General features: G+C 44.2%; 1 protein-coding gene across 1 annotated transcript in view; it reads left to right on the top strand.

Moving 5' to 3' along the window:
• Positions 1–22,945: 22,945 nt before the first annotated feature.
• FOXO6 (forkhead box O6) overlaps positions 22,946–24,368 on the top strand; it is a gene marked incomplete at both ends in the record, with an annotated part of 117,461 nt that continues 116,038 nt past the window's right edge. The window contains one exon of the mRNA XM_081334635.1: positions 22,946–23,398. Coding sequence (XP_081190761.1) covers positions 22,946–23,398 — 453 coding nt within the window. The remainder of the gene's footprint in view (positions 23,399–24,368) is intronic.

Below are 24,368 nucleotides of genomic sequence, written 5' to 3' on the forward strand. Positions count from 1 at the left end.
TGCCCTTTTTTTTAAAAAAAAAAGCTCCACTATTATCCATCTTTATAATACTTTGGACTGGAAAGAAAAGAAGGTTGCCAGGAAACGATACAAAATTCTTTATTTTGCTTGATCAAGAACTCTGTAAAACCCCCAACTGGGCTATATTTTTCTACTAACCTTAGTTCAGTTCAAGATCTTGCTTAAATGATTTGAATTTTTAATGAGCAAAGGAAATAGCTTCTACTTAACATTCTCCTTTCTCTGATGCAAATTTGTATTAAAATAAATTACAAGCTGAATGCCAAGGGGCATTTAAGGTCAGATCCAGGTCAGCTCGCCATTGATGTCTTTTGTAATCTCTTTGATTCATGTGGTTTATACGGGGAACAGATGAAGGTAACTGCCACTCCTGTTATCCATTCTCTGCTATTCTTGGACTGATGCAATGATTATCAAGTCATAAATGGTGATTGAAGGCAAGGTAATAAACTGCCAGAAGAGCAGTTAAAGTCAGCTGAGCTGACTTTAAAAAAATGGATTGCAAGGATAAGTAGTTCAGGAAGAGTCAGGGCCAAAAAGCACTGAAACACAGCTGTCTAATTTCAGTTAAACTCTGAATCTCAGGCACTTTGTGTTAGAAAAGAGTTTTATAGCCTTCCTTCCTTCCTTCCTTCCTTCCTTCCTTCCTTCCTTCCTTCCTCCCTCCCTCCCTCCCTCCCTTCCTTCCTTCCTTGCAAGTTTACTTATTATTTACACCCTCGGCTTTCAGATCCACCAAGTCAGCTGGGTTGAAAGAAACAAGCTCTCACTTGGATATAATCAGCTGTCTTGGCTTGCTCAAGAATGACACTTTTGCATATTTAATAAACTTTTAAAGTGATACAAGCTTCCGCAGTGAAAAGGTTTGCATCCCTTTGGGGCCTTTAGAAAGCTTTGGGTTGGTTTCCTTCTTCTTCCTCCTCCCCTTCTCCCTGGACATTTTTTTTCCCCAGGAACTGGATGTACTTTATGAGCTGACCTCTTCTCTGAGGTCAGCAGGTCCTTTGGCTCAAACCTCAGGAATGTTGGGTTACAAGATCATTGAGTTGTTAAGTTCCAAAGGCACGGACTCTGTTTTAAAAATATCCTTGGACCAATTCAAGCCTTCCTTGTGAACTCGGTTCCAAGATTCATAAGAGAACACACAGTGATACACTGATCATTTCAAAGGAGCAGCTGTAATTTTCCATCCTGCTAAGCACTCCCCCCCCACTCCTTCTCTCTTTATCTCCTTGCACTCATTTTTGATTCAGAGGCTACAAACAGAAGTTTCCCCTTTTACCTTGTGCTCCTCTGGAGGTAATTAATTCATTCATGTCAGTCTATACTTGTCTATTAACTCACACAAAACGTTGTTGTTTTTTTTAAAAAAGTCTCTTGCAGAACCCACAAACAGAATATTTGCAAAAACTTTCCTTACAGCCCTTCATTTTAATCTCTCCTCCTGCTACTGATGTTAGCGTGAAATATGCAGATTAGCAAAGGTATTTGAATATGACCTGATTTTAAACATAGCAAAAGGAAGAAGTCACCTTTATTTGTGCATTTTATCTTTATGTGAGATGATATTCCCTGGCTTTAATTGTCTCATGCACAACTCACTTCCAGACCGAGCGCTTTTCCTGGCCCTCGTGTGGTGTGCTGGGAGCCACATTTTTTAAAAAAAATAATGAGTAGGTGAAGGGAAAAACCAAATGTGATTTCATTTCATTTACCGGTACATACGAATGTAATTAAAGTTAAATATGGTGAATAGGATTGCTCTCCTGTCACATATTTGATAATCTCTCTTTCTTGCTCATATGAAACAGTAGAACTGAATAATATCTTTGGGAGGTCTTAGGAGATAATAAAAATTCATGCAAGGGACCCAGGGCTATGATGATGCAGAATGTATACTACTGGCTTATTGTATATTCCTTAATCATTTTATATAGGTAGGGTGTAAAATAAACGACCTTCCTTCCTTCCTTCCTTCCTTCCTTCCTTCCTTCCTTCCTTCCTTCCTTCCTTCCTTCCTTCCTTCCTTCCTTCCTTCCTTTTTCCAGTCCAAATGTGAAGTACAAAAAAGGGACCCATGCCAAACAGCAGAGCCAAGATCTTAGGCTCCACCAGAAGGCCAGGACCCCAGACCTTACCTGCAGGTGGAAAATATTCCAAAGGGCACGGGCCACAGCAGAAAAGACTTTTCTACTAGATCCTGCCAGCTGAAATTCTTTGGCAGATAGCATCTGGAGTAGTAGCTGGCTGTTCATGAGGTGAGATGGTTCCTTAGATACCCTGAGATTATTAGATTGTGTTGATTTTCATGTCAAAAATTATGTGACTGCCAGATCCAATTTTGTAGGAGAGAGACTGACTGAGCCAGCAAGAGAAGTCAAATGGGGACTTAGTCTAGAATCCCTATGTGGTCACAAAAGGGCAAAGTCCAACCACCCCCTTGAATACTGTTGAACCTTATCTAGTCTCATCCAGGTGCAAACTGTTAGTCTGAGAAGATTCCTGTGTACAGACTTGAGCAATAAAATCACCTAATTGAATTCTTTGTGTGTGGACCTGATTGTTCAGGCCTGACAAATTTTGTGTGTATCTGATTACCAAGTTGTGCAAAGCCACTCTGAATAGTTTATAGTTCAATACGGTAATTGGATAAAATGTGTTGTACGACTATACCATTAGATATGAGAAAGATGAGTCATGCTGACTGCTTCTTGAATTTGAAATCTTTAGTTTGCTTTCATGAATATTTAGCGCACAGGTTTAGTTCTCAGACTTGTGGAGTTAGACCTCTATTGTGATATTTAAAATAGTATCTTTTTGAATTGTTCTGAGATCTTTCCCTCCCCCGCCCCTCGTCCCTGCTATCCTCCCCACCCAATAATCAGCTTGTAGTATCCCCCCCCCCCGGCAAATAGTCTCCATAATTTTGCACTGGGCCTTTAGCAATGAGAAACAGCCTTTACATTGCCCATACAATGCTGTTGCTATTGTGTATAGTAGCGCAATATTTTAGAAAAGAGGAAAAATGTACTATTGTTATTGAAAATGGTGAATTCTACCCACCCACCCACCTATCCCCAGAAACCTTTCCTTCTTTTGAAAAAGAATAAAATAGAAAACCTCTTTAAAAATAAAAATGGAGGGACAACTTTAAGGAAACAATACATTGGTTAAACAATATAATCCCCACTGAGGAGTCCTAGGTGCTCTCTAAGCTTGGTCGTTTTCTTGCAGACATTTGATGTTACCCAACCTAGGTAACATCATCCATGCTAGGAGGGAGTAGGGTATGTTCTCAGCTTTGGTGGAAGTGGTTTTGGCATTGTTTGGTTGGGCTGTTTACTGTTAGCTTGCTTGGCAGTTCCTTGATTGGGATGTCGTTTACTTCTTGGTTGTTGGTCTGTTGTTAATCTTAGCGTTAATCTCTGCTTATTTGGGTTTTGATGAAAATGGGGAGGTGTTTTGGTCTTTTGGTTTTGGCTTTTTGCCTCCAAGGACTCCTCATTTCAACCCTAAGCTATAAATATTCTTCTCTATTGGTTTAATTCCTGCTTCTCTTCTCAAACAGAATGCCTACATGCAAATTATTTATTATTTATTTATTAATGGGATTTATATCCCGCCCTATCTCCCGAAGGACTCAGGGCGGCTAACAACAGAACATATAATAAGTACAGAAATTAAGATAAAAATAAAATTAAAATCATCTGTGCAATAACTTAAAATTAAAAACTAAAAATAAATTAAAAATTGTAAATATAATTAATTAAAATGCCTGTCAGTCCAGGTCAGCCTGGTGGAATAGGAGTGTTTTGAGGCTAGCAAATTTTCTGGCCAGGAAAAAAATATTTCTACCAAGGAAAAAGGGAATAATATGTTCTTCCCTGTACATAAAATGATAGTTTTTCATTATTCACACAGTCAGTAGTACCTGCAAAAGAAAAAAAAATGGTAGGTGCATTATTTGGGGGAGGCAAAAGCCACAATATTTATTAGATGCAGCCTCAAAAGAATAAGGGATGTCATTCTAAAAAAAGATGGGCGAATCTATCAATTTTCAGTTTCTTTCTATTTTTCATTCTTCTTTTTTTTTGCCTATTTCCATATCCATTTAAGAACTGGACAAAGAGCGAAGAAACAGCCCCAAAATCATATTATGTATTTCCTTGGCCACGTCTCTGAATTTCACATTTTCTGTGCACCCTTTCCCCTAAAACACAACCTACGCTGACTTGCACCATACAACTCTGAAAAATGTGCGGTATATGTACATTTGGAAGGCGAAATGGGGTGTGATTGTAGAAAAATGTGCACTAAGTAAATTTCTCCTCCATTCTTATTATGGGCAAGAATCCAAATGACTGTCTACCTGAGCATTGCCACAAATGTTTTCACCAAATCTGGTGATTGGGGTCATGCTGAGAAGCTGGAAATAAGTCATTGTAACCCAAAGCCATTGCTGAGAGTAATTGCCCTTTCCCTTGTGGATGTGATGGTGCAATGCCCTAACGTAGGTTCACCTTTTCTTGTCTCCCCAAATCTCTGTCCCCCTTTCAGTTAAATTCTACTTAGTAACAGCAACCTTTCAGAACACCATTCCACAATCACAGCATGGATCCCGAGGTAGAGCAGAATCTGCTTCTTTTATGCTTCTGCAGATTGTGTATGAATTCTTTTGAGCCTCTCAATATTTCTATTTAAAACTCTTTCACCGAGAGAAAACACAAACGTGGCACAGTCTGATAAAAGCCAATGAAAGGTCAACCTTGCTCAACCTACACAAATTTGACCGGGCTTCATGGAAGATCCCCTGGGGACTTAATGACAATGGCTGCATCTGTAAGGATGTTAGGCTTGAGATGAATGCAAACCATCAACCTGAATAACAGAATAACAGAGCTGGAAGGGACCTTGGAGGTCTTCAAGTCCAGCCCCCTGTTCAAGGAAGAGACCCTATATCATTTCAAACAAGCGGTTGTCCAATCTCTTCTTAAAACCAGTGTTTGAATGATTATAAGCAATTCATCCATCCGTCGCATCGCATCGCATCGCATCCCTCCCTCCCTTTTATTATGGTTATAGACCATAATAAATTAAAACATTAAAGATAAATAAAACAGAACAAGGCATAATAATATGTTACAGTTAGTGGTGAGATCATCTATGGGTGGCTAAATTTTATGCACGTGTAATCAATTTCACTTAAGCTATAAAGTGTCAAGGGACGCGGTGGCTCAGTGGGTTAGGATGCTGAGTTGATAAGTGAATCACTGCACTTATTAAGTTAGTAACCTGGTTGTTAAGTGAATCTGGCTTCCCCATTGACTTTGCTTGTCAGAAGGTCGCAAAAGGTGGTCACATGACCTCTGGGATGCTGCAACTGTCATAAATATGAGCCACTTGCCAAGAGTCTGAATTTTGATCCCATGACTCTGGGCATGCCACAATGGTCGTAAGTGTTAAAACGGTTATAAGTCACTTTTTCCCCAGTGCCAGTAACAGTCACTAAATGAACTGTTGTAAATGAAGGACTACCTGTATCTAGTAAATCCCTAAATTCTTCTTGAACATGTCAGTGAAGGGGAGCCCTTCCCCTCTCACAGTCATTGGCTCCGCTGTCAATGAACTCTCAAGTTGTACGAAATGAGCAGGCTGAGCCCAAGGGAGGAGTCAAACACGTCATCAGTCTCGAGTCCCTGCGCACCCACAAGAGATCTAAGTTCCATTGACTCTTATCTATCTTATCTTATCTTCCATTGACTCTTATCTATCTTATCTATATCTGCCAATTTGCTTGGACTATTAGTAGCTCAGATTTTTGTAGAGAGCTTAAGCTTGCAACAAATCTTTATCCTCCTTTGAACTGCCTGGATTTTCTGATTTCCCCCGTTGTTGACATCAGTGTTAACATTTTAACATTCCAAATTTTCTCAGCATTGTTTTGAATAGGTAAAGTGCTTTCTTCCCTACAATTTATGTCCTCTGCTGCTTCCTTTTGGGAAGGAAAAAAGCACATAGTTGGTTTTTGTGACTATCCTTGGATTGAAGCCATCAAGCTCAGATGCTGGCATATTTATCCTACATGGAAGGCTTTGCCTGCCAGATTTTGCTTATATGTATAAAAGGAAGTGTTCCCACTATGCTCTTTCGTGTGGAGTGTGTTATATATAACTTTGATGAACCTCCAGAAGAGGTCATGTACAATATGCATAGTACTTCCCCAAGAAGAGGTTATGTATTATATGCCTAGGTATGTATGTATGTATGTATGTATGTATGTATGTATGTATGTATGTATGTATAATGTGCCTATTAACTAGCCCCATGGGAGTTGTATGTACTATCAGCTTGCTTTCCCCCTTCCTCTTCTTCTGTCTTCATTGAGTGCAAATGAGAAGAGTTGTGTGATTCTCTCTGCTCATTGACCTTGAAAGCCATCCAACAAATTAATTTCAGCTTGGACTCTGACTCAAACAGATGGCCTGTCCAGAGCGGTTTTTTTTTAAAAAAAAAGATTCCTGAGCCTGCTCCAAGGAAGGGCCTAGCAGTACAACGTATCCAGTGTGTGCTACTGGGAATCCAGCCATGGACCCCAGCTTGCTGAGAAGCACTGGGCAAGATCCAACTCTAAGAGTGGGTTGGAATTGGATAGACCAGAACATTGCAACACGTCCCAGGATTCCTTCCTCCCTCCCTTCCTTCCTTCCTTCCTTCCTTCCTTCCTTCCTTCCTTCCTTCCTTCCTCTTTCCAATCTACATGGGAAATAGAAAAAAAGATTCGAAAATCTTTGGAAAATAGGAATAAGAGAGCAGAGGCAGAGCAGAATCAGCTCTCCTCCACAAAAGGCAAACTCCAACCTTTTTGCAGAGGATGTATTATACAGCAACTACGGACAAGTTAATGCCATGAATTTAAAAGGCAGCTGTGAGCAAATGACCTCTTGGAATTCGCTCTTACATATGTGGGCAGAGAAGGTTTGTGCGTTTGTGTGTGTGTGTGTGTGTGTGTGTGTGTGTGTGTGTGTGTGTGCAAGTGCATGGTGGAAAAATTCCCCTAGAGTTTTTCAGGGAAAGGATTCATGGAATTGTTTCTTTTTCCCCAAAGAAAAAGTATTTTATTGCCTTTTTTAATTCTTGCAAAAAGTTTCTTTCCTTCCGCCCACTCATTGCCTTGACCCCTCTGTTTGCTAGCGTGTTAGCAATAATTGTACTGGCTTCAGTTCTATGTCCTTCTCATTGTCTTGGTTCTGCTTAGGATTGAGAGGCGATGGACGGCAGCAGAATAGGTGTAGGTAACTCCTAGACTGGCAACCATTTATTCAGTGATCGTTTGATGTTACAACAATACTGAGAAAAGTGATTTACAGCTGGTTCTCACACTTAGGACTGTTGCAACATCCCCACGGTCACGTGATCAAAATCATTTGGCAACCAGCATATATTTAGGATGGTTGCAGTGTCCCAGGATTATGTGATTGCCATTTGCAACCTTCCCAGCAGGCTTCCAACAAGCCAAGGGAAGCCTGATTTGCTTAATAACTATGTAACTCGCTTAACAACGGCAGTGATACCCTTAACAACAATGGCAAAAAGGTTGTAAAATCAGGCATTTAACAACCTCCTTGCTTAGCAATAGACATTCTGGTCCCGGTTATGGGATGAACTGTATGCACCTGAAATGGTGCTATCCACTTGCACACTCACATACTAATCAGCTCTTAATTTTTCAGGGATCAGACCCACGTGTTGGAATGGTATTCCAACATGGCCAGTTGGGGAATTCTGGGAGTTGAGGTCCACAGATCTTAAAGTTGCCAAGATTGGACACCCTTGATGTAAACTCTAGTCTGACGTGCATGGAGGGACTTCTTAGAAGACTCTGTTCAAAGTGTGAGATTTGTGTTTCAACTCCCTGTCTCATCCTAAATATGTTACCCAGAGAGATTGGCTATTAAGTGAGGAGAAACTGAACGTGTGTCTTCTTGATTATCAAAATATATCATGAAAGAAAAATAGATACATTTTCTGCAATGCCTTTGATGCTGGCCTTACTTCCCATTTCTGTGATTTGATCAAAGGAGATTGTGCTGTTATCTGAAGGTGCTTCTGTGGCTAATTCATTTTCAGTGATGAAAGTTTACCATGGCAATAGAAACTTGTAGGAAGAAAATGACAGTGGCAGGGGGAAAAAAGGTGTTTTTTAGATGCATAAAATGCCCATGTGAGCTATCAGGTAAGCTTCTTAGCATGCTTTGTCTGAGAAAATGGGATCTACCGATTAACTGTAGCTGAAGATTTGAAGTGGTATCTTATAAATCTAGCAAACTGACAATGACCAATTAAAAGTGTGTGTGTGTGTGTGTGTGTGTGCGCGTGTGTGCATGCATGTGTGTTGTGTATGTATCTAAGTTTTAAAACCTAAACCAGTTTCTTTTGTAGATTTTGTAAAATACCCTCTTCTAAGCCATTCTTTTGGCTCAGTTATAAATCTACTTTTGATATGACCTCTATCTTGTCAGATAAAATTTGTTTAGCATCTGTCATTTCTTCTTTCAATACAGTAATCTTAGTCTGTCCATAGAAGCAGACATCATTAATGACATTGTTGATACCGTAGTTACTACTTCTGATTCTATACTTCAAAAGTCACCTTTATAACTAAATTTTAAATGAAAATCAATATTTTCATTATTATAATGTTTTGCAACATTTTACAGACTTGTACATCTTTCCTCTACCTAAAAATGTTGGTCCCCTCTAGTGTCCAGTTTTTAAAATCATGAAATTGCTTATCTTTGTTGAGTCTTGTAAAAAACAAAACATTCTTCTTCTATTTGCTGGTCTTTATGAGTAATCAGCCACAATTCCCATTATCCTCAACCAGGATCACTGTGAAGTTCAGCATGAGCAGAGGGTTGGACTAGATGACTTCTGATGCCTCGTCCAGTTCTATGTGTCTATGATCTCTGCAAAACATCAGTTTGAGGAAATCTGCTTCTTACAATGCCAGATGGAATCTCGGCTACTTTTATTACAAAACGTGATCTGTATGCTATTGAACTACCGCAAACATTACTTCAGAACAATTACTCAATCTAACTTTCCATCTCAAAGGAGGTGAAATTCAGTAGAAGCAAGCCATCTAATTTTAAATAAACCACAATGGTAGCTTACCAGTTTTTCCCAACCTAGGATGTGTTGATCCTGAAACTGTACTAGAATTGCCAGCCAAGCGAAGAAGGCTGACATTACTATGAGGTTCCTTTTTGCCTTCGCCCTATATTTCTATCATTTTTTCTGCTGAGAACTGGCAGTTTTTAAAAGTTGTATGTTTCAAAAATGCCAAGCTCATATGTCCAAAGAGGTGATTAGAATCACTGGTTTGATGGTTTGTGTGGGGAGGAAAAATGAAGTTTCTGACTCTACTTTCCACCCAGAATGGAATCTCGGGGAAAAAGGGTGTGTGCAGAATATAATTTCCCAAGATCTGAGCCCTTGACGGGTTCTGTTTTCAAACAGAAATGTTTCTCCAAGCATTTCTGCTGTTTGGCTAAATTAGAGGAAGTGCTGCATGTTTTTCATGTGTTCTAACACTAAACTAGATTTTATGTCCAGTTGTGCTTAGCTAGGCTGTAATTTTTTCCTATAGATGAGGGGTCCCCAACCCCCAGTCTGTGGACCAGCACTGGTTCATGGCATGTCAGAAACCGGGTCACACAAAGAAGCAAAGCCCCATCCATGGGATGCAGGCAGCACACGAAACCATGTCCCTTCTAGACCATGGAAAAAACCTTTCTCCATGGAACTGGTCCTTGGTGCCCCAAAGGTTGAGGGACACTGTTATAGATACACAGAACAATAGATCAGTTTCTCTCAATTAAAGTAGATGCAGCCACTTGGATAAGAAACTTGCATGGACTTTGAATCTAGTTTTAGTGACAAACATAATATGGGGTGGTGATAATTGTCCCTGAGATATATCCCACAAACATCCAATTACTGTGTGTTGTGAATATACATTTTATGGGGTACTATAATATCTCTAGGGACGTGGTGGATCAGTGGGTTAGGATGCTGAGCTTGTCGATCAGAAGGTTGGCAGTTTGGCGGGTCGAATCCCGAGTGCCGCGTAACAGAGTGAGCGCCTGTTACTCGTCCCAGCTTCTGCCAACCTAGCAGTTCGAAAGCACGTAAAAATGCAAGTAGAAAAATAGGGACCACTATGGTGGGAAGGTAACAGCGTTCCGTGTGCCTTTGGCGTCTAGTCATGCCGGCCACATGACCATGGAGACGTCCTCGGACAAGTGCTGGCTCTTCGGCTTTGAAACAGAGATGAGCACCGGCCCCTAGAGTCGGAAAAGACTAGCATACATGTGCGGGGGAACCTTTACCTTTACCTATAATATCTCTGATCCTACATCAAGTATTGCTGTGGCCAAGGCTGTTTTGATTTCTACCCCTTTTTCTTTAAGGGAATGAAAATAAGAAAAATAGAATTAGATCCATAATTCAATGCAATCCAGTTGGATACAGGTGTCAGTTTGGTTTGGAAAACAAAACAAGTTTTGTATGTATACACAACTGGAAATTTGTTCAAAAACATCTATTTATTGAATATTTGCTGATCCTTAGATCTCTTTTTACTCTTCTTGCTTTAGCAATGGCATCTTCAGGACAGGATTTCTGGCCGTTACTCCTGTTTCCTCTTAGCAGAATGAACAACAGGGCCCCAAATGGAACAGGCTGGCTTTCTAAAAGTCTAGGGGAAAATAATATACAATGACAGCTAAAGAAAGGAAGACTCCATTAGACCATTAAGTATGAGCCTTACCAGGTAGACCAGAGAGAAAACACACCAGGCGAGCTAATTCTGTTACTTTAAGGCTACATTAGCAAAATCATGCAGGTCTGAAGGTACAAATAATCACCATTTCCTTTACACCCTAGAGCAGTGGTTCAGACAAGTAAGTGTCCATGCTAGCTGTGAGAAAATTGTAGCATTTGGGGGTTTTAGTGGTAATAAAAAGGTAAAGGTTCCCCTGCACATGCATGCTAGTCGTTTCCGACTCTAGGGGCCGGTGCTCATCTCCGTTTCAAAGCCGAAGAGCCAGCGCTTGTCCGAGGTCATGTGGCCAAAGGCGCACGGAACGCTGTTACCTTCCCACCGTAGTGGTCCCTATTTTTCTACTTGCATTTTTACGTGCTTTTGAACTGCTAGGTTGGCAGAAGCTGGGACGAGTAACAGGCACTCACTCTGTTACGCGGCAATTGGAATTCGACCAGCCAAACTGCTGACCTTCTGATCGACAAGCTCAGCGCCCTAACCCACTGAGCCACCGCGTCCCTTTTTCAGTGGTAATAGTAAAGGTAAAGGTTCCCCCGCACATGCGTGCTAGTCGTTTCCGACTCTAGGGGCCGGTGCTCATCTCCGTTTCAAAGCCGAAGAGCCAGCGCTTGTCCGAGGACGTCTCCGTGGTCATGTGGCCGGCATGACTAGACGCCAAAGGCGCACGGAACGCTGTTACCTTCCCACCATAGTGGTCCCTATTTTTCTACTTGCATTTTTACGTGCTTTCGAACTGCTAGGTTGGCAGAAGCTGGGACGAGTAACAGGCGCTCACTCTGTTACGCGGCACTCGGGATTCGATCCGCCAAACTGCCGACCTTCCGATCGACAAGCTCAGCGTCCTAACCCACTGAGCCACCGCGTGGTAATACTGTAACCCTAACCCTTTCCAAGAACCTGGGATCCAGAATTGCCTAATCCTGATGCTGAATTCTGAAAAAAAACCAGGTCTTTTTCTTTGCTTCTTCCAGGCTTACTCTTGCCAATGCCTGACACTGCCACCTGGGCAAAGCCATTATACAGTCTACGGCATCCACTTATTATGATTCTCTCAATAAAGATGATTATTTTAATGGGGTTCCTCCCAAGAACGTGGTTTAGCCTGCCAACTGGGCATATCAAACTCTCTGTTGCTTAACTGAAACACATCACCATCTCTTTGCTTTTATTTTACTTTGCTCAGCCAATTTCTATAGATCAACATCTTCAATGGGCATTGGGATAATTTGCATACTCCCAGAGTATTCTGGGAAGTGAACTGAAGGGCACCATGAGCTGTACAGAAGTTGGACTTCATCTCATCAGCTGAAGACAACAGGCAAACAAATTACAGTACCTTATTTTTTTTCAGCATCTTGGACATTACATTTTATTTTTCCCCAAAAAGTCTAAGAAAAGGGATATTACATACTGATAATAGTACTCTGTAAGTTATACAGCTGTAGATGTCTGAAGGCATGTCTGACCATCCTCAGGTTCCTCAGAGAAGATGAAGAGTATTTGGACAAAACAGATGTCTGCAAAAGAACAACAAAGAATGAAGGAAGGCTGGTGGCATCAGTACCTCAGAGGTCCAGGATGTGGTCTACTATTGCTAGAACTGGGCAATCAATTTCATGTCATCCCTTTGAAGGTTGAGTCACAGGCTTCTAGAGAAGGGTTTATGTTCAGCATTTTAGGAACAGCAAATAAAGAAGCTAGGGCTTTCTTGGAGATGAGAAAGCTCATGGGTGTTCTAAAGATTATAAAAAGGTATGCCACTGCTGCAACAAATTGAAACAGCAATCTGCAGATCAGATATGAGATCATTGGATATGTATTGTCTCCCAGGTTTGAGGATATGGAATATAATGGAGAAGCTGACCTGAGTAATCAATCACTAGTATATCAGTGTTTCTCAAACTGTGGTCTACAGACCCCTGGGACCCCCCGCAATGTTGTTACAGGCGGTCCACAAAGGCTTGAAGAAATGTATGATTTAAAACTAGTGTTAAGTCTTGGGGGGGGGGTACATGGCCATGGTCCGGGGCCACAGAAGGTATTTAAAGGAGGGGTTGTGGTAAAAAAAAGGTTGAGAACCTATTATGCTATTCTCTTGTTTCAGATAGATGCTATTTTCATCCATACTTTCAACTGAAAACCATGGCCCCCCAAAAGGAACAGAGGATTCTGGAGATGAGCCATTGGCCCCAAAGTTAGTATTCATTCCTGGACTGTGCTTTACACCAGGGGGCTCCAAATATGGCAACTTTAAGACTTGTGGACTTCAACTCCCAGAATTCTGGGAGTTGAAATCCACAAGTATTAAAAGTTGACAAGTTTGGAGACCCCTGGACTAGAAGGTCTCAAAGATCCCTTCCAAAGCTATGATTCTATGCAAATACTTAAAATTAGGCTTTGAATGTAGGAAGTCATTTAAAATGTTGTCAGAGCATTGATCCTTTATTCCTGAGATGGGCTACTTCAGTTGATCCCAAATGTACATCTGTATATTTAGATGTACAGATGTTTTACAAGTCAATATTGATAGGGATTTTTTGGGGGGAGGGGGGAGAATTATGAATTAGAGCAGGCATGTCAAACTCGTGACGTCATGTGACGTCGCGCGACGTATCGGAACTTTTTCCCATTGCTGAAAATGGGATGGGTGTGGTTTCTCCGTGACGCTCCGGCCTGCGGGCTGGCAGTTTGACACCCCTGAATTAGAGTATCAAGTTGGGGAAGCCTGCTCTAATAAAACAAAAGTGAGGCCAGATCAAGCATGCTCAGGGGAATGTATCAGCAAATGACTGGCATCTTTTGTCTTTCAAGAAGATAAAGTCTCCTTCACATTGTGTTATCTGCTGGATGTATTCATGTAAGGGACTTTGACAACAGTGCAAAAGAGGTCTGTCATTGCCTTCTTGAATTTTTTCTTCTTCCAAGTTTCCAGTCTAGCCCATACCAGTGGGATATCTCATAATCTCCCATCTAAGTGCTAATCAGATCTGATCCTGCTTACCTTTTGGGAAATCAGCCAAAGTCAGTGAGATGCTGCCTTCCAACTGGCCTCTTTCAAAACCTGAGCCATTACTGGGAAACAGGATTGCCTCTGGCACAATATTTATATTAAGGGAAAGAGTCACCCACCTCCTCCTTACCCTCTAACCAGATATTTGAGGACCTGCAATTTTAATGAAGAGAACAGATGCTGACATGCTTAGTGTGCACACACCAGCTCCTCCTACTACACAGAGTGACATCTCCTCTCCCAAGCTTTCAGGGGATGATTACTAATTATATCCTTGGCTTGGACGGCAGGTGTCTGACTTAATTCCAGTTGCATTGCCTTGTGGTGAGATCATTGGGAGTGACCAGCTCAATTATAGGGGAGAGTGTGCTGGGCCATCCAGACAGACAGGGAAAGTCTGTGCTTGGAGAAAGAGAGGGGAAATGCTGGAAACTGTGGCCAGGGACTGAAGGGGCAGCATCCAGCAAGAATCACTACTAGCAAATATAAGATGCCTTTTCTAACTGGAGTCCCCTTGAGATGCATGGAATTCAACTTCTAGGAATTCCAGCCCTAGTTGTACTGGCTGGGAAAGCCCACACATTTAAAGGCTTGAAGTTGGGAGAAGAGTTGGATAAAACATAGTGCTTGGCAGGAAATGACTATATTTTTCCCCAATTGATTTCTTTTAATTGGATGGCAATGCTTCTCCCTTAAAAAACACACACACAAACATTTTAGAGAAATTGCATGGACGTAGCACATGAATTTTAGGCTATCGCCTTCCTAAAAAAGATGGCAGAGAATGGTGTATGAGCCTTTTGAATATATAATAGCTTCTAACCTCCGTGGCTGCCTCCCCTCCTTCAAATAACCCCCTCATAGGAAGATATCAACAAGGATTTTTTTTCCTGGGCAAAGGGTCATAGTAGGCACTTGGGCAACCAATGTAGCTATGATATAGTGCACAATTGTGCAACCACAGCAAACGTAGTACAGCCAATGCAGGTAATCCTTGACTTATAACCACAATTGGGACCAGAATTTACATAGTTAAGCAAGGCGGTTGTTAAGTGAGACATACCCAATTTAATGACATTTTTGCCATGATTGTTAAGTGAATCACTGCAGTTAAGTGAATTAGGAAGTTGTTAAGCAAATCCAATTTCCCCCACTGATTTTGCTTGCCAGAAGCCACCTGGGAAGGTTACAAACAGTGATCATGGGACACTGCAACCATCGTAAATATATGCTAGTTGCCAAGCACCCAAATGTTGGTCACGTGACCATGGGAAGGCTGCGACGGTTGTAAGTGCGAGGATCTGTTGTAAGTCACTTTTTTCAGTGCCGTTGTAACTTGAATGGTCATTATATGAATAGTTTTAACTCAAGGACTGCTTGTACTCCAGGGCAGTACCTTCTACTCCTCAAACTCTTCAAATCTCTGGAGAACGAAGTAAACAAATAGAAGCCTCTTCTGCAGGAGAAGAAAACTTTTGGAAATGGATAACAAATTTTGGCAAAATACTAGTAAAAAACCGACGACAGTTGTCTCTAAATGGAAAGAGCAGGTTGGCACGACAATTTAGAGTATTTTAGAAAGGAATGTGGCTCCTAATGGAAAAAAAGACTTGGCAATTTTTTTTGTAACTTTGATGTTATATGTGTTGAGGCAGCAAGATGACTTTACGCACAAAAATGGAAGGACACTTTGATTCCTACAATGGATGAATAACTACAATAGTTGTTGGAGTTTGCAGAGTGGGCTAAATTGACTGCTCTGATTAAAGAAAAGAGCACAATTAACTTTGTTTCTACTTGGAAACCACTTCTGGACTTTTTGTTTGAGGTGGAAAAAAAATGAAACTTTGATTCTGGGTTTTACAGATTAGATAAATCTGTTGTTATAGAAATGGCTAGTTTATACTATTATGTAAAAATAAAAAGTTGAGGTTTGATGTTACTTCTTATTCTACTGCACCAAAGGGAGTTGGAAGTCAATCCCCTTTATTTCTTTTTCCCTTCTTCTCTACACTTTTCTCTTCCTTTTTCCCTCCCGTTTTTCCTATTATTTGCTTTTGTATTTTTTGTATTTTATATTATAAACTAATAAAAAGGATTGACATGGGAAAATAGGAAGAAAGGTATGTGGCTCCTGGCAACCTGAGTGGGAAAATTCTCTATTCTTTTCCTGTAGGTCCCAACAGTTTGCTGTGCATAACACCAACTGTGAAGGCTGTCCAGCCCAATCTACTTGAAAGACAGACCCATCAAGTCAGAACAGACAACCTGGAAATTACCCAGGAGGTAAATTTTGATGATAAACATAACATATTGATCCAGACTGAGAAGTGTCAGATGGGAATTGTTTATCTTGCTAGGTTGAGCTTATTAATTAGACAAAAGTTAATAGTTCTTACAATTATATCTAGATTTGCATATAACTATATACCCATTAGCATATTTCAGTGTTCCTCAACCTTGGCAGCTCAAAGATGTGTGAAGTTCAACGCTCAGAATTCCCCAGCCAGCTTAACTGGCAGGGGAATTCTGGAAGTTGAATTCCGTACCCCTTTAAGGTTGAAAAACATGGGCATATCTGAATACATGACCATTTACCTCCACCTTTTGGGACTGATACATTTTATCTTTTTTTGGTGGCAAATATTTCTTGGAATTTTGAGACCTACTTCTGCAGGTTTTAGGCCTTTTACCGAAAAATAGCATTTTAGGGCATCTTCTCACAAATTTCAGCAAAATTGCTTTACCTCATGAGAAATAATTCACAATTGAGTAGACCAGACTGGTTAGTCAGGGCAACAAGAACATTAGATCATAATAGTTCCAGAAAAATTAAAAGAAACCCATGTTCCAGTAGGATCTCTTCCTGTATCTCTAAGCACCATTCCTCCTAACCCTGCTGCTGACTTAACTAATTTCACCTACTTAAAAATGAGAATTAAAAACAGACCAGGAACAGTAGAAGCCAGCTCTTCTGAAGATATCAGATTGGAAACAATTATTTGCATGCATTTGTGTGAGAGTTATAAGGAAGTGAGTTGGAGCAAATGAAGGTTTATCACCACCCTCCTTAATGCAAGTACCACAAAGACTTTTGTGCCTTTGATGCTAAGGACTGTGTGGGTATGATAAACTATTTGGCTGAAAACTGTCAGAGGCTGGCGGAGAAACCTGTTTTGTTAAGGGCCCCATTTGGTATATTCATTTCTATCCCAGTAGCAGGCATATGAGAACAAGGAGCTGCTGGTGTGAAAGTTTACTGGAGAAATCTGTCTTTGGAATACCCTCATTATTCCCTCTTGATTTCTGATTTTAGGAACTGTCTATTACAAAAATGATAGTTCGAAATTTCCTGTCAGAACAATCAATCAGTGGGACAGGTTGCCTCCAGATGTTGTGGGTGCTCCATCACTGTAGTTTTTAAGAAGCGATTGGACAATCATTTGTTTGGAATGGGATAGATTTTTCTTGCTTGAGCTGGGGGTTGGACTAGAAGACCTCTAAGGTCCCTTTCAATTTTATTATTCTGTATTCTGTCTACATCTTGCAATTCTCTGGCTGGGCTTGATTATCACAATCTGTTCAGTTCTTGTTATTCTATATTCCAATCCAGCTGTCACTTAAAATCGAGACTGCTTGCAATTGTATCAGTTGGATACAGTTTGAGCCTTTCCTTGAATACTGGCTGCATTCATACTATAGGCAGCAGGACTCCTGGACTGAAGAAGGGTTCAGCTTTCAAGGCAGCTTGGCTGACTTCCAGCCCAGGTGCTCTGTATTCAAAAGAGTTGGCCCGCCCTCTGTGTCCTCAGCCCAACCACACAAAGGAGCTGAGGTTAGGTTGCTGTGAACAGCTGGGATGTCATACACAAATAATGTACCTTCAGACCTGACAACACTTGTCTTGCTAGCTATGCTGTGGAGGGACCAGATCTTTGGCAGCCAAAGGTAATTGAAACCCCAATACCCAGGCAGTTCCTGGGGGAGACAGTGACAGTGACACCAACCTTCATGCAAAGACAGCCTTGACTCTCACAAGAGCTACATCCAACCCTAGGGTAATGAGGGGTGTAGGGATTGGGCAGGGAAAGCTGCCCACACGCACACTTGCCCTTGAGATTCTTGGGCTGGACTACGGATGACTGTGTTAGCCCTGGGGGATGCAAAGAAGACGGTTTCCATATTTCCTTAGTTGGCAGATCATATTCTCCAGAAAAGTACAATATATCAGCTGCAAAGCCAAGACAGATGAGCTGGCATCAGTGCTGCGTTGACAACCTCTTACTTATTTAACCATCCATTTATTCCTAAGATACACTGAAATGTAAAATAGCAAAGCAGAGAGAGTAGTTTGTTGCTAAACGCAGGGAAGACTAAAATGGCAGAGATGAAAGTTTATTAGTTTAGAATAGCACACCGCAACAGAAGTGCAGAAAACTACAATTACGATACAATTAAAAGCCTGGGAGAACTCAACGGTCTATGCTTGGTGCCAAAAGATGACAAAGGAGGCCTTAGGCATGCCTTTTGGGGGAATGCATTCTAGGGATGGAGTGGGGGTGTGTGACTACTACTACCAAATATGCTGCCTGCTCTATCTCAGGAGCATTTCCTCCTGTGCTTTCCTCTGGACTCAGACGAAATATATCCAGGAAGAGATACTTGTTCAGAAATTGTGATCCTCAAGTTGTACAGAGCTTTCTAGATTAGCACCAGTACTCAGAAATGAACTGGAGCCAACATCCCTGATGCAATGCTGCTGTAATTTAATTATAACCTCCACTTTATAACCTTTTATAACTAGATATATTTTTGCACGTGAGGGAGAAAAATGTAAGAAGCAGTACTGTCTTTTCTTACTGGGGTGCATCCCCCCAGGTTCCTGAAACTGAAGTTTTTTGGTGTTACTTTCCATCTCATTCTTTGAACTAGAAATGCCAACAACCTCTAATTGGACCTCTAATATATATAACATATATGCCCATTTGCAATGTTTTCTTCCAGGATCTGCTAATGTGGGATTTTACAGTTCCAAAGGCAGCAAGGTTTCTCTTGACTGTTAACAAACATTATTTTTACTGAGTTTGGCACCAGTAGTAGGATGACATTAAACTGAGTGATTCCTTTGGGTCACTCTTTGCTTTAGGGATAAAGAAATATTTCTTGGGTTGTTATTGCCCTCTAGCTTAAACGTACTGGAATTTGATTGTCAAATGCAAACTTCATTTTTCCTTTGTGGCGTATATAGTTGGATTTTGCAATTGGTATCTCAGCTTATTTTCAAATGTGCGATTGTCATGATCAGTTTGTTCATAGAAAAAAAATGATTAAGGCTTATTTGGAAAACTGGAAATGATTTGTTTATACATTTATTTTTCACATTTCTAAATTGCCTCAAAAGTTAAAACTCTGGCTACACTTCTCAAAGAGAGAGTCTGAATCTGGACTTCTTGTTGAAAAAAAAATCAAAGTGATTTGGGGATTAAAAGGGACAAAGAGGTTGAGAAAAGGTTTGATGGTAATTACTTGATAGAATGGTGGAAGACCTAATTGTCCCCCCCTCCTCCCCCTCTATTTCTTACTTTCTACCTTTGGTCTTGTTTGTTCTGTTTATTTTTTACTCCATTGAAAAATTCTAATTTTATATCATGCATGTTTCCATGATGGTCAATTCTGGCAATATATTTACTAGGTAGCCTCTTTCAGCATTTAAGAAATTACAAAAATGGTTAAGAAAAGATTAAAATAAAATCGACACAAGGCATTAACGATTGCTGTATTTATTTGAGAAATGGTTTTTTAAAAAAAGAGAAAAAAGATACGGATGAAGGGAAAGAGCCCTCAAGGTTATGGCAGAAACAATGGCCAAATCTGAACAACTTAATTGCAAGGAAAATGCGAATCAGAACGAATGCTAAAACCCAGAGGCGCTCGGGTTGAGATAATTATCTGTGAATTTGTCGTTTTGCCGTAGTGTGAAGTTAGTCATTAAGAGCACTAGAAGCTAAGGCACATTAGGAAAATTACTCTTTAGGCTAGCACGGCGGAGGGACCAACCCAGCCCTTGCATTTGTGTGTAGTGAGGCACGTTGTGTCATCTCAGGACACCGGGGTTGAATGCTCCCTACAATTAAGCCAGGTGTCTCCTGCAAACGGGCAGAACCAGCGCTAGATCTTGCTGGTGCAAGCACATCCACCCGCCTTGTGCACGCAATTACTATTATTATTATTATTATTATTATTATTATTATTATTATTATTATTATTATTATTATTATTATTATTATTATTATTATTTCAATTGCAACCTCGGAAGCCGAGACATCCGTTAAGAGTTTCCTAGAAAAATAAGGTTTTTCTTTAATGACGGACGAAACTGTCCCCGTAAATGTAAACGGAGCAATCTGGAGCACGAAAGTCCCGCCGAAACCCACAGGGCGTCATTCTAAATCAATGCGAAGCGTGCAAGGAGGCACCCCCCCCCCCCCCGAATCTGGGTCAATGCAAGAGCCGGCGGGGAAAGACTCCTGAGGAGAAGAAGAAGCCTGGAGGGAAGATGGGCGTGGCCAACGCCGCGCCGTCTTTTAGCTTGCAAGAGAGTCAGGCAAGCGGAGGGGGCGGGGCGTCGATTGCCTCAGCCTGAATGGTCGAAGCCGTGGGCGTGGCTTAGTTCAGGGCGGTCCGGCTGGTGAGATTCGTTGCCCTGGGTTACCCGCGGGTAACTCAAGAAGCGTAGACCTCACTGAGGGGAGGTTCCCTTCGCCCGCCAAACGCGTCTCCCCCGCCCCGCCCTGCCTCCTTCCTTTCCTTTCTTTTTTTTTTTAATGAAATGCTGGCTGGGATCGAGCCAATGAGAGAGCGCGGAGGTCTGGGTCATGTGCCGCGCTCCTTCCAATCAGGAGGCGGCAGAGGGTCAGGTCAGTGTAACGATTTGGAGCAAGCCAGGGAGAAACCCGGGAAGCCAGCGGGAGGAGCTGCGGGGAGGGGAGGGGAGGGGGGGAGAGCCCGGTGGGCGGGTTCAGGAGAGCAGCTGGGCCTCATTGCGAGGCGGGGGAGGGAGCCGGCTCGTCGCGTGTGTGGAGAATCCCACCCCCCCCGCCAAGGCTTCGTGCGCCCTGCAGACTGTGCAGGGAAGGGGGGGGGTCCACAAAGCCCCTGGCGTTGCCAGGCTGGCGCCTGACTGTGAGGAGAGACCCCCCCCTCTCCCCTTTCTCACTCTGGATGATGCCGTGAAGGCAGGTGGGACTACAACTCCCATGCGCCTGCAAAGCACCTCCTTCCTTCCTTGCTCCTCACCCCGAGAAAAGCAAAGCTCATCAGCCGAGCCGGCAAGAGCGGCGCCTGGTTGGCGACTGCAGCCGGACGGCGGCACGTCGGGGCAGGGTACCAAGCCGCCTCGGCCCCAGCGTTGTCCGGAGGCGGCGGCGGCTGTTGCTGCTCGGGTCCCCCCTCGGCTGGGAAATACCCGGCGTGTTGTGGTCACGTGTCTTGTCCGACTCCGGGGTCAGGGACGGTGCAAGCCGGGCGGGCAGCCGGTGCAACTTTGGCGCAGCCGGCCAGCAGCCGGGGAAGCGCGGCCAAAGGAGGCGGGGGGGGGGCGCGGGCACGCTGCCCCACCTCCACCTCGCCCTCGTGTAAGGTGCTGGGCGAGGCCTCGCCTTCCCCTCCACCCCCCTCTCCACCCAGCCGTCCCGGCCCTTCCCTCTCCTTCTCCTCCCCCCCTCCCCGAAGTGCGGCTGGCTCGCCTGGCGGTCTGGTGGGCTGCCCTTTCCGCGCGCGCTGGTGCCAGCGGTAGGCACGGTCCGCTCCGCTCTCGAGGCCGGGTGACGAGAGGGCAACGAAGCAGGGAAGGGAGAGTGGCGGTCGCTCCCGCCGCCGTTTCCGCCGCTTTCTCCTCCTCTGCTGCCGCCGCCGCCTCTTCCTCCTCCTCCTCCTCCTCAGCATGTTGCCATCCCGTCGGGTCCCCAGAGAGAGGCGGCGCCCGCTCGGGGCGGCACGAGCACAGCAGCAGCAGCAGCGGGAGGAGAAGCAGAAGGAGGAGGAGGAAGACGACGGGTTGGCCAGGAAGATGACAGCGACGGCGACCAGGGCTGGCTGCCTTCCCGAGCCTGCCAGCAGCAGCAGCAGCACCAGCAGCAGGTGCTAATCGTCAGAGCGCGCTCTGCCTGCCTGGCCAATCGGCTGCCCAGTCCAGCCGGTGCCTGCCGGCTCCCGGTGCGAGTCTCCTCCGTCGTCGAGGAAAGGACGGCGCGATCATGGTGGCGCTCGCCTCGCGCCTCCATCCCTGTCTCCGGACCCCTTAGCGCCGGATTCTTCCGCTACGCCCGAACCGTCGTTTGAATTTTTATTTTTTTTTTAATTTTTTTATTTTTTGCGTATTTTGAAATTCTCCTTTCTCTTTGCCCTCGCACGGCTTGGAAACCTTTCCTCTTGGAAGCAAGCGAACTGCCTTGGCCTCGAGCCTGGGGTCTCCCCCGGAAAGCTGAAGGCAACCCTCGAAAGCCCGCCGCGTCTCCTGCGCCCAGCGCTCCAGCTGTTCATCTGTTGCTCGCACGGGCGTTCCCCGCCTTCCTCTTTCGCTGGGCTCGGTGGAGAGAGCCGCCGCCTTTGGCCGTTCTTTGCCCTTCGACTGGAGCCTCCGAGAACCGGCCCGGCTGCGCTGTGGGCTCCGGGCTCCCTGCAGCTCTCGCTTCCCTCCTCCCTTCCCACCGCTCCCCCGACGCACCTTCCTCCCCAAAGCCGGCGAGGCAACGTCTCCAATCCCGCCTCCCTCGCGCTCTTTCTCTCCCTTTTCCTCCCCGACCCACTTTGGTGCGATGCTGCCGCCGCGGAGCGTCGCTTCCTAACGCGCCGTCTGCTCCGGAGCTGCTACCAGTCGACGCTTTGGGCGGGGAGGTGGAAACCTTTGGCTGGAATTTTTTACAAAGGAGACCCGTCTCTTCCCTTTCCCGGGATATAAAGCGGAAGAAAGAAAGAGAGAGAGAGAGAGAGAGAAAGAGAGAGAGAGAGAGAGAGAGGAAAAAGGGGGTGGGGGGAAAGGCGGCTGCGGGGGGGGGAGGGGGAGGAACATGGATGAGAAGCTGCAGGCGCATCAGGTAGACATCGACCCGGATTTTGAACCTCAGAGTCGGCCTCGCTCTTGCACCTGGCCGCTGCCTCACCCCGACTTCCCGGGCGAAGAAGACGATGGAACCGGCGGTGCGGGAGGCGGCGGCGGCGGCGCCCCTAAGCACCCCTTGGCCGGCGGCACCGAAGGCGCCGAGAACGCCGGCGTGGCGACGGAGCGTGGCAAAGCGACCCCAGCGCTGCCTTCCTTGAGCGCGGACGTTGGACAGCTCCGCAAAACCAAGACTTCGCGGCGGAACGCTTGGGGCAACCTGTCGTACGCGGATCTCATCACCAAGGCGATCGAGAGTTCCCCGGAGAAACGGCTCACCCTCTCCCAGATCTACGACTGGATGGTCCGATACGTGCCCTATTTTAAGGATAAAGGCGACAGCAACAGCTCCGCTGGCTGGAAGGTACCTGGGGGGGTCCTCCCCGCCTGGCGCCCTCCCCTCCCGCTTCCTACTCCCGCTTACTAGATACCTAGTTTCCAAGAGGCGCTGGGGAAGTTTTTTTTTTTTTACTACTCTCTTCCTCCGTGGGTAGAGGGATCTCCAGCGTGTCGGTTTAGATGCCCAGAAGAAGGGGGCTGACCCAAGTGTTTTTGTTTTTGTGTCTTCCTGGGGCTGCAAGGAGGGGTTAATTAAAGGCTGTTCAAATGCTGGTCCTCTCCCCTTTTATTCCACCCTTACTTGAAAAAAGAGGTTTGCAACGTTAGTTAGTGCCTACTTGCAGTATTAAAGTAATGGCAGGGGTGGCCAACCCTGAATCCTTCCGAGAGACTCTGTGGCATCCTTGCTAGCATATGTCTGGTCATAAAAGGGCAAGGCCTTTGGCTTTATTGCAAGAGTTTCCGCCCCCCCTGCCCCACCCCCAAAGCAACTCTGAGTCCAGAACTTGATTCTTGAGACCTTTCTCTATTGTCTTTGATCCAGGAAGGCAAGTTGCTGTCGTAGCCTTATTAAAACCAGGTTGGAGAGCGCTTTTGCTTGTCGCTTAAGCCAGAGGAGAAGAAAGTATTGTTGGCAGTAGTGAAGAGGGTGCGAGTGATTGCTTTTAAATGTATATATATTTTTTTCTTCTTCTTCTTCTTGGCCCTGGGGAAGAGAGAGGTCATTTATCAGTAGCCTGGTCACTTATTCAACCCTTTTGGCCAACCTCCCACATATCCTTCTGCTTTTTTTACTGCCCAGCAGCAAGGAGGTGGGAGGGGGAGAAATGATTCCCTCCCTCTCATATTGCAGTTAAGTGGCACCTGTCTGTCTGGTAGAGAGAGCGCCAGAAGTACTTTTTGAAGCTTGCTTCTGCTCTGCTTGATTGAAATGCTACTTGGAGAAAGAACATTGGGGGGCGGGGGGGGGGGAAGGGAATGTTTTCAGCTTTTTG

The sequence above is a fragment of the Vipera berus genome (genome assembly GCF_964194415.1).
Source record: "Vipera berus genome assembly, chromosome: 9".
In the NCBI taxonomy this organism is placed as follows: domain Eukaryota; kingdom Metazoa; phylum Chordata; class Lepidosauria; order Squamata; family Viperidae; genus Vipera; species Vipera berus.